The sequence below is a fragment of the Octopus bimaculoides genome, chromosome 5, assembly GCF_046866305.1.
Source record: "Octopus bimaculoides isolate indiv1 chromosome 5, ASM4686630v1, whole genome shotgun sequence".
Classification (NCBI taxonomy): domain Eukaryota; kingdom Metazoa; phylum Mollusca; class Cephalopoda; order Octopoda; family Octopodidae; genus Octopus; species Octopus bimaculoides.
In genome coordinates this window covers 108,465,270-108,476,566 of record NC_142932.1, presented here as the reverse complement: position 1 = coordinate 108,476,566, position 11,297 = coordinate 108,465,270, and the positions used below count along the sequence as shown (strand labels likewise).

The window sequence follows — 11,297 nt, the reverse complement described above, 5'->3', positions numbered from 1 at the left end:
GTAAATATTATCTCTGACTCACTTTACTTCAGCTTGCCTTGGGTCTCTAACTGTATTAACTTCCCAACACTAACTTAACATTCTTCAACTGACATTTAATGCAAAATGTATCCTGTAAAGCCGTTGCCCTTGTCAAAGTCTATTTGTCCTGTCTTTTGTCATAAATCAATTGTGAAATTGATTTGTTCAAGAAAATGGAGTTTTTTTTTGTTTTTTTTTCAGAATGAACTATTTCTACTGGTTACTGATCAAGGTTTCTTGAATGAATGCAATGTGGTTTGGGAAACATTGTCCAGTGTTGAAGGAGACTGTTATTTTGTTGACACATCATTCCACACTTATACCAAGCCTGATTCTGCATCTTCCACCACTGCTGTCACACCTCCACTTGTGCCAATAGGCTCTGATCAACAAATTGACCAAGAGTAAGTTCTTCTTCTTCTTCTCCTTCAGTAAATTTATTCTGGTCAAGCATTGCAGGAAAGGAGACACACTTCTAGACTTCAGCAAACAACAATGGAAACTGACTTTACTAAGTTGTTAGAAAGTTTGTTTGTTTGTTATTTTTTGCTTTTTTTTTTACTTACTATTGAACTACACTTTCATATTTTTGTTTAAACTATCTTCAAGCATTAGAAATTAACTATTTAAAAGAAAAATCTGGGAATCTGCTTAATAAACAAAATATGCTAGTTATATTCAAGTTTGTTCACCTGGTAAATTTGAATTTAGTTTTGGCACTTTGAGATAATGAATTGATAATTCATCAAGTAAGGATAGTTAAATTGAATTTTCATTGTCTCTTTTTCAGTATTTTTGTAGATATTTTGTTCAGTAGCTATGATACAGTGGTAAATTTTTAGCTATTATAATTATAATAAAATGGTAAGATGTAATTTTTTTCAAAGCTTCTTATATCCTCTTACAAAGTTTGTCAAATATTTGTATAAATTGCTCAACAATTTCTAACAAAACTATATCTTTCAATGCCAGTTTTCATGTCACATATATTAAACATTTGTCAGAATTCACAAGTTTAAATATGTGAAAAGAATCTTTAAAGAAAGGCAATTTTTTCATTAACTTCTGAATCCAACTAAGTTCATTTGATAATGCTTCCACAAATTATAGGGATCTACTGAGCCAGTGCTCAGCTCCATACAAAGTGCTAGCATATAACCAAATAACTTTACTGGAAAAACCTAACACTTAGCTAATTTCTTTCCTAATCACCACATTTAGCCTAACTGTGGATATTTGTAATGTTGAAAACATTGGAAATTATGGAACCCATGTTTTTATTATTTAAATATGTGATCATTGCTCTTTATACTTAAACTATCAAATAACTTGTAGTTAACAGTTATTTCTATCACCTTTGAGGTATTAGAAGTAGGGGCAAGAGGTTTGTAATTAGAAATATCAAAGAGCTTGCTTGTCTTGGAATAGAGCACATAGATCAGGACAGATTCCTCTTGCAAGAAAGACTTGAATTTTATGAGAACAGAAACTATTATATAAAATAATCACTTTATTATGTAAAATAGAGAGGATTTTTAGTTCAATCTCCCTGTGTAATATGCTAGGCAAGAGTCTCCTATTATAGTCACAAGCTTGCCACTGCCTTGTGAGTGGAATTGGTAGATGGAAACTGTATGGAAGCCTGTCATGTGTGAATGTTGGTATTCTATGCTGCTGTTTGTCACTGCCTGAGTGAAACAACTTTGATTCTTTGTTGACAATGTCTCATCATTCTGCTTGTTCAAAGACCAGTGGAGTAAAAAAATGTCCTCTACTTGAAAAAACAGGTAAGAGCTGGTGACAGGATCAGCCATCAATTGTAAAATACTGCCTCAAATTAGTCTCCTTTTAGCAAAAGGACATTAAAATGAATGGAAGGTATATTATATTGTCAAAATTAGTCACCTATTTAAAACAAAGAGGTTTTTTTTTTCCTTTTGAATTGCATGGTACATATAAGCGAGACAAGCGGAGTGGGGAAATGGTTGTTTAGTAGGTATTGTATATGTGGAGATAGAGACAAAAATAAAAAAAAAATGTGATGGTTTGCAGACATGCTAACTTTAAACAATTTCATTAAGGAGTGGCAGTGATCAGATATAACTTTTTCTTTGTTTCCTGTATAATAAGAATACCCGTCATATTCATTTGCAACAAGAGAGGATTTAATACAGAACTTTAAACTCCTACTTCACTAATAATACATTGTGTTTTCACCTTTAAATAGGACATCTGAAGTTTGATCAAACATTATTATGAAATTAGCTTCTTGACAGAATTTAATATATATCACACATCCAACCTGATTGGTTCCTGCAAAAATTAAGTGAAAATCTCTCATGCTGCTACTTGTATATTTTTATTAAATGGATGTTTTTATACTCAAAAACAAATTTTTCTTCCTGGCTTTCTAACATTAAGCAGTTCTATTCATGATTATCTGGTTACTGTTATGTATTAATGTTGCTATATTTCACAACAGCAATAATTCACAATTGTACAGCATTGTATTACCATCTGTAAACTGGTGTAATTAACCAGTGTGTTTCCAGAAACTTATCTGACATTTTTGTATGTCTCAATTACTACATCTGACATTTGCTGCGTCTTAATTTGTAGATTTAACCTTAATCCTTATATGAGTGTTGATACATTTTAAATTTTCAGGCGTAGGAGTGGCTGTGTGGTAAGTAGCTTGCTTACCAACCACATGGTCCCGGGTTCAGTCCCACTGCGTGGCATCTTGGGCAAGTGTCTTCTACTATAGCCTCGGGCCGACCAAAGCTTTGTGAGTGGATTTGGTAGACGGAACCTGAAAGAAGCCTGTCGTATATATGTATATATATATGTATGTGTGTATGTGTTTGTATGTCTGTGTTTGTCCCCCCAACATCGCTTGACAACCGATGCTGGTGTGTTTATGTCCCTGTAACTTAGCGGTTCGGCAAAAGAGACCGAAAGAATAAGTACTAGGCTTCCAAAGAATAAGTCCTGGGGTCGATTTGCTCGACTAAAGGCGGTGCTCCAGCATGGCCACAGTCAAAAGACTGAAACAAGTAAAAGAGTATTGCATCACTTCAACTAATACTTGTTTAGAAATTCACCATTTTCAGTATCCCAGTTTATAAAAAGATGATTGCAATATATTGAATATTGCAAAATAATTCCAAAAGAAATATTTGTAATAAGGTTGAATTAAGAGTTGTATTGGTTATTGCTGTTTAAACTCAGATCATCCTTGAGCAAACAGACCTATGATCAGAAGTGTTCTAATCCTAACTTTTCTCTCTTAGTATATCAAGAACAACATTATTCAATGTGTACTTCCCTTTTGAAAATGGTACTGTGTGCTATCCTCATTGGCTTGTGATGCAGTGGTTTTGCAACATTCAAAGTTGCCATTTTAAATTGCCACAGCAAGCTACCGCAGATGTTATGTCATTTTTCACAGATATTTAAAATATTTATTTGAATAAAATCTCAGACATTTTTATTGAAATGTTAATCTCTGCTACCATAATTATTAGCTGTCCATCAACAGTACCAATGGATTTCAAAACGAAAGGTGCATTTAGAATGGTTAAGAAGGAAATTATCCAATGTTGTTTGTTGTTTAGCCCCAGGCCAGTTCCAGTTGAATAGGTCCAGATCAACTGTTTATGCTTCTTGTTTTTTTTTTTGTTTTGTTTTTTTTTCATTATTAAAGCATACTGTATTGAAGATTACACTATCCTGGATACACAGTCAGATGTGACTTCAGAGAGATTTACGTACTATTTCTAGTAGGCTCTGTCTCTATCTCTCTCTCTCAAAATGTTTTTGTATAAGTTCTTTAGTTAGTTTGTATCATTGTCGGTCTGACCATTTTTGAGCACCATAAACTCTCTCTCAAAGTACTTAATCCTGACAACACATTTGTGTTTTTAATGTGAGCATATCTTTATATTAAAAATAGAACCTTTACTTTAAGATATATTCAGATGATTTTTACCTCATACAAAGGGGTGCCCAAAAGTAACTGGAAATGTTCACTGTGGGACAAGCCCATTGTAGTTCAGCCTTCCACTGCTAGAAGCCACTTGATGTGACCTTCAGGCATCAGTCTGCCAACCAGCAGTGGCAGGTGAGGTCATACTGCCACATGATGCATCTTTGTTTTGCAGTGCTTCTCCCCTGTTCGTCAATTTTTGTGATGTCTGAAATGGTACCCCCTCGTGTGTGTGTGTGTGTGTGTTTTTATATTTGTGTTTATATTTACATCAGTTATCTATGTGGTATCCCTTTGTCCTGTAACTAAACTAAGCAGTCCAACAAATAGACCAATAAAATAAGTACCAAGGTGATATGATCAACTAAATACCCTTAAAGGCAATGCCCCTGCATGGCTTTTTTTTCTGTTCCTTTCTTGCATTTACTCAGTTCCGGTATTATGGTGTGAATGCACCTTTCTTGGGCCCTTCACATAACTGAATCTAAGAAAGAATGGAAGAAGAGAAATTTACTTTGGCAAATTATGTTGAATGATCCCAAAGGAATAAAAGACAAAGTTGCCTTCAGTCATATTTGAACTCTGAACACAGATGGTCAGAACAAGTACTACAAGTCTTTCTCTCTGCCAATTCTTCATTTGCTTTTGTGGTTGTAGTCCAATGACTGAGAAACTATCAAAGAATAAAAGACATAGAGAAATTTGTAATTATCTCTTTATTTATCTATCTTGAGAGGGTGGTGTAAACAAACATCGGAATAGCTTCTACAGCACAACTACTAATTAACAGTCATCTAACTGATGACATCATAGAAAGACATGCAAGATTATCAAAAGACAAAATATAACAAATGCTATATAAATGAAAGGAGCAGGTTTATTTTAAAATTTTTGTTGCAAGGCTGAGGGAAAGGGGTACAGTCAAATTCATGCAAATGGTAAAGAACAAAAAATAATAATAAAAGCAGGATCTGCTGTTTGCTAGTAAAACACATACAAATAATTATACAACATTATTCAAATAATTAAATTTACAAAAACCTTCTCACCTATGCTAGAACAGAAAAATAGATAATAATGAAAAAAAGCTTGATAGACCAACATCCTCTTATTCAAGAATAAACATGCAAACATTGAATAAGCTTCAAGCCAATGAGTCACCTTACTGTTTATTTATATGTATGTAAATACACACACACACAAATATACATACATGCAAGCATAAACACACTCATACACATTTACTTTTATTTGGAACTTTTTCACACTATTTATTTCTTATACGTAAGGCCACAGGTTTATAGAAAAGAAAATGGGAGTGTATGATATTCCTGCCTTTTTTCAAGAGCATTTGTAAATAAAGTCAGTATGCTTCCAGCCAAGAAATAGGACTGACTTTGATTCAGTTCAAGAGCTTACTACTTATTTTATAGTTCTTCTCACTACGAAGTTTCTCACAATATTAATATTTGACTTGAACTAATGTCTCCAACCTTCATGTAGACCAATAAAATAAGTACTGTTCCTGTCTTGTTCCCCAGTATAGAGCATGTACCTTATTACTTCAGCTATTCAGAATGTCCAAGTTCTTCAACAGCCGGTGATTAACTAGGTTAAAAAATTGATAACCAAAACTACCTTTGTATGTAAATAACATGATTCTTTAGTAAAGAGAAAGTCACTGCATAGTCACCTTACCTGGCAAGCTGACAGAAACGTTAGCGTGCCGGGTGAAATGCTGTTACGTTCTGAGTTCAAATTCCGCCGAGGTTGACTTTGCCTTTCATCCTTTTGAGGTTGATACAAGTATCTCCCTTTTAGTAACTGAACAGATTGTGTGAATTTTTTAAAGGTAGGATGAGGTACATATTTTGTTTCTGCATATAAACAATATTGAAAGTAGTTTAATTCAATGTGTATTTTCTTGAACATACAGACAGATAACTTATAGTAATAATCTTATTTCTGAATTTTATTTTAGTTATTTGGTTGCATTGTCATTGGACCAAGAACAGAAATTACAGCGAGAAGCGTGGTCGAATCAGACAGGTGGTCCTGGATCTAGTGGTGGTGCTATTTCTGAAAGTGGAAGTATACTTGATCAAGATCACCATCCACAACTTAGCGAGTGAGTAATTTTCTTGAATTTAAGATACAATTCTAGCCCAGTAAATCATATAAACTTGTGATAACTGTAGTTATAAACTTGTTTTCATTTTTAAGATATTTTAGTTCAGAGTAAATCCTCACCACTATATTCTCTGTATTGGAATAATTCAGAAAAATATGCAGTGAACATATTTCTGTAGATCTCAAATCTATGAGATTTCATTTGTGATGCATGATATTCTTAAGTTTGATCTATTTCATCTCAGATCTAACAATTTGGTTCATAATATCTCATGTTCACAAGAACATAGTTATCTCTCCCGAACATATCAGTCAATGTCTTTGATACCAAATTGTTTTCTTAATTCATTTGTCTTTAATTTTATCATAATTTACCCTTGCACACTCAATTTCAACTCATTTCTGATTATGGTGTTCTAAAAGAGAAACACTAATATTTTCCAACATATCATGCTCTCTTCATTATGCTATCGCCATAGTCTCTTGAAATACTAATAATGCTTTCATTGTCATCTAGATATCTCTTGTTTGATTTTTATAAAACTCTTCTCTTTGGCCTTCATTTCCTCACTTCCTAGGTTTTTATCAGTTTTTATATAATTGTAGTCATGGCCAGTGCCAGTGACATGTGAGTGGCACCTATGCTGGTGACATATGAGAGGCACCTGTGCCAGTAATACATAAAGGACACCCAGTACACCCAGTATGGAGTAGTTGATATTAGGAAGGGCATCTAGCCATAGAAATCAAGCCAAAACAGACTGGAGTCTGGTGTAGCTCTCTGGCTTACCAGCTGCAATCAAACTGTCTTACCCATGCCAGCATGGAACATGGATGCTAAATGATGATGAGGATGACCACTTCTTTTGTTAAGTTTAGACCTTCACTTCTAAGGCAGTAATTATATGACTTTTGCTTTTCTGTCTGTCCCCACTCTGACAACCTTCTTTTATCCCTTTTTTTCATCCCCTTTTTATCCTTGTTTTATCAGATTTATTTTCTCATGACATTGTACCTGTTACATAACCTCCAGACTTTTCACCACTCTTATCTTATTACTATTTTTTTTTCTATTATCCAGTTTTTATTTTTGTCTTTGTCAATGTTTTTCTTTTACTAAATACCACATTCTTCTTACCTTCCTTTTCACCTCACACTTGAACCTGCCTCCTCTTCTTCCCCTCCATACAATACAATTACCCCTACACACCTTCCTCTCATATACCCACATGTCCCCAGATACCACACACACTCCCCATACTTCCACACACCTTCCCCTATGCCCATCTCTATAGTGATTCATGCAGACACCATGCTACCTCCTCCTCCCTTCCTAACTTCCCTTCCCAATAGAACTCCATTCCCACCTGACCCCTTTCTCCCTTTACTTTTTTAATTTTTTGTCTTACCACTTTTTCTCATTCTTTCTATTTTTCTTGCCATTTTTTTTCATTCCTTTTTTTTTTCTTTTCTATTTTTCTTCTGATGAAAGACTATAATCCAAAATGTCAAGACTTTTTCCCTTCATTTTAAGCATTAAACTAATACGACATTTATTAAAACTTGTTCCTCCCTTGTTATCTTCTTTTTGTACTCATTGTCTGGTGTATATTTCTTCTGTCTCTGTAGAAATCTTACTGACAACCTTATCTCCTTACTTCCTATATGTAATAGAAGTTGAAAGTATTTATAATGATGATGATGATCATCATCATCATCATCATTTAACATCTGTTTTCCAGACTGGCATGAGTTGGGTCAAGAGGTTTCTCATAGTTACATTTGCCATTGTGACAACGTTAACAGTTTGTTTATGATATCATCTTCAGAGAAATATTCTATATCCATTTCATTATGATCAGCATATTCAAAACTGTCTGCAAGTATAAACAAAGAATTCACTTTGACAACATTAGCTGCTGCAGAAGTCCTTTTATCATTGTCTTCATCTGCTACCTAATCCTCACCTAGCAATGAGGTCTGCCCTGCTTTTGGAGATACCTGGTAGCTCTTGTGTGTGTGTGTATGTATGTGTGTGTGTGTGTGTGTATGTATGTGTGTGTGTGTACATTTGTTAAACTGAAGAAGCTGTGATTATTTTTTTGATGTGTTGTAAATGTAAGCTATATACCTGGTCCAACCACATAAATACATGTGACATCTTCCACTCTTTATAATAAGGCAATCACCTACTAACAGGTGTAAATTGCCAGAAAGAAACTATGATCTCTTCATCATCCAAAGCAGCGTGGCCATTATTTTCCCCAAATCGATAGTTTATGAATAACTTGTGATCATCACTCATCATTCATTTATTCATTATTCTCATCCTTTCCTCTTACATCTATATATGAGTAAGACCAGTTTTCCCCAGCACCAGCTCTGTTAATTATCATCTATACAGAAATGTGCAGTATGTAATTGGTGCAGAGATTTTAAGATAAATCTTTACTCCATGCCCACCACTACTTTGTACTAGAGGCCTGAACAGTATAGGTGTTAAATCAGTGAAAACTACTTAGATATTTGTTGATATACATCTGTGTATAACTTCCTACATTTATGTTTGAGAAATGTTTCATTTTTGTATCTTCAAAATTTATATTAAATATTTTGAAACTTTTTTTTTTTTTTCTTTTATGTACCGTTTGATTGGATCAGTCTTGAACTTGCCAAGAAATTACAAGATGAAGAGGATCAGCGTGCCAGTGCTGCTGCAGCTGCTGCATCAAACAGGAGATCAAGAACTGGTGCAGGGTCTTGCAATACATCTTTACCATCATCTTCAGCGGGGATGAGACGTCAAAGAGAGAGAGAGAAGGACAAAGAAAGTGTGAGGATCTTTTATTATTCATTGGTGGGGAAGAGTGCATATGTTTTAGGATGTGTGCAATAAACTATAAGTTACTGAAGTGTGTCTATACAATCAAACTTTGTATAGCATCTGAAGTCCACAGAAGGTGTCACAACCAGTCATTTGAAAGTAATAGTACATGTATCCTTGTTTATCATTAGTGTTTGGTTCCCAAAAAAGCATGATAAATGAACATATAGAAAAAAATAGGTTTCATTCTGAGACACCAAGTTGTACTGAGCATGGATGGTCACTAGGGCATGCTTTTGCAATCCAAGCAGAATCTTTGACTAATCACTAATCTGTATTATCACAGATCAGTTTGTGATAAGTGTAACACAGATTGCAATTAAGCATACCATGTCATCTCTGATCAGTGGTGAGTGAAGAAGTAACAAGGATAGATGTTATTAAAACTGAATAATTTGGAATTTTTGTTAATTTGAATGTTTTCTAGCCCAATGCAGTTACATTTCAGAACAGTGACTAAGATCAGTCTCAGAGTGGAAGTGAGCCTCTAAAACGTTTGTGAACTTAATCTTAACTTCAGTTTACATAGGCTGATGTAAAAATATATTTCAAGATAATGGCAGTCAAAAAGTATATAATCCTTTCTACTATAGGCACAAGGCCTGAAATTTGGAGGAGTGGGATAATCGATTACCAGTGTTTTACTGGTACTTAATTTATCAACCCTGAAAGGATGAAAAGCAAAGTTGACCTCGGCAGACTTTGAACTCACAACGTTGCAACAGGCGAAATACCGCTAAACATTTCATCCAGCATGCTAACAATTCTGCCAGCTCACTGCCTTTCAAAAAATATATAATAATAAAATAGAATAAAATGTTAAAGATGAGCTAACCAGTCAATATGTATTCTAATGTTTGCAGTTTTTGTTTTCTGATTAAAAATTGTGGATAACTTTGGTAAATTTTATCCAAGTCAATAATTTTAATACTAAATATCATTTTACTTTTTTTTTTTTTTTTTCAGTGTACCATTTTATGAAGAAAGTCCAGTTCAGTAACAACATTTTGACAAAGTTATACTAATCTTTTCTAGCCTTCAATATGCTTTAAACAATATTAAGTGGATTTGGTGAAAATTCAGTTACTGAAGTGTGTCTATACAATCAAACTTTGTATGGTATCTGAAGTCCACAGAAGGTGTCACAACCAGCCAAAGTGCATACATTGTTTATATTTAATTTTCATGATAATAAGTATAGATGTTAAAAAGAAAAATAACAACATTAAATGGCCTTTTTCATTTTTACAAATATGGTTGAGATATTGTGCGGTTGAAGTGACAGGCCTGGAAAATACAGCAACCTCACAGTTGTTTCATTGTTAAATTGCCTCAAGAGCTACTATTTTCACCACATAAAGATTACATAAAAGCAAAAGATTTCAAATTAAAATATTACTAAAATTTATGACAAGATGACAACAATCTTGTTAATTTTTTTTTTTTTTTTTTTAATAAACTTTACCTTCTAGTTGATTCTGTGTTGCTGTTAAAAATATGAAATTCAATCAAGAGTTTTAACTTTGGCTTTTCTTTTTTTTTTTTTTTTTTTTTGTAGAAGAATTTAAATGTTAGTAAATACTTTTATTGAGGGCTCCTGTTATATTTATATGAAATTTATCCAAAGCTAATATTTTATCAGGTTCTTTGCCCAGCCCTTCACATCACCCTCCCATTCCAACCAAGGAAGATTTTTTTTTTCTTAATTTTATTTAATTTTCCTATATAACCACGTTGCTCTTTATAGGGTCAAGTATTTAAATTTTTGAATTTTTATTTTGCTCACTAAATTAAATCACCAATTGGTAAGTTTTTTTTTTTTTTTAACAAGATAAACAGTAATGATTTTTAGAATAGTACTAACATTAATTTACCACGATTTGGTTTCATGTTATTCAGTTACCTATATAACAGCTTCAGCTCCTGTTGTTAAAAATTTAAATATCTTCCAAGTTACTGCTCAACTAATTTAGTTTCTTTCATGGAAAGAAGACAAAAGTTGTTGATGTAAAAATAAAATATTATTGATATTATTATTATTATTATTATTATTATAATCACCATCATCATTTATTTTTTTTGTGATTATTTGGTACTAATTTAAGAAACAAATTGAAAAATTGATTTTGTAAATGTTGAATTAGAAAATCATAAGAAATTTTGACTTGCTCTTCATTGTTGCTTTCTAAAAACTGGCTTATACTCCTTATTTCATTAATGGTTGAAATTCATCCTAGACAGTCTGTGAGGAATAGCCTATATATTCTAGTTCTG

General features: G+C 33.2%; 1 protein-coding gene across 2 annotated transcripts in view; it reads left to right on the top strand.

Annotated features, from left to right (window-relative positions):
• LOC106875794 (uncharacterized) overlaps positions 1–11,059 on the top strand; it is a 182,325-nt gene extending 171,266 nt beyond the window's left edge. For both annotated transcript variants that reach the window (XR_016241770.1, XM_014924062.3), the window contains 4 exons: positions 223–425; positions 5,991–6,137; positions 8,801–8,972; positions 9,990–11,059. Coding sequence is in view for 1 of the 2 variants with exons in the window: in XM_014924062.3 (XP_014779548.1) it covers positions 223–425; positions 5,991–6,137; positions 8,801–8,972; positions 9,990–10,004 (537 nt within the window). In the remaining variant the exon portion in view is untranslated. The remainder of the gene's footprint in view (positions 1–222; positions 426–5,990; positions 6,138–8,800; positions 8,973–9,989) is intronic.
• The last annotated feature ends 238 nt before the right edge of the window (positions 11,060–11,297 follow it).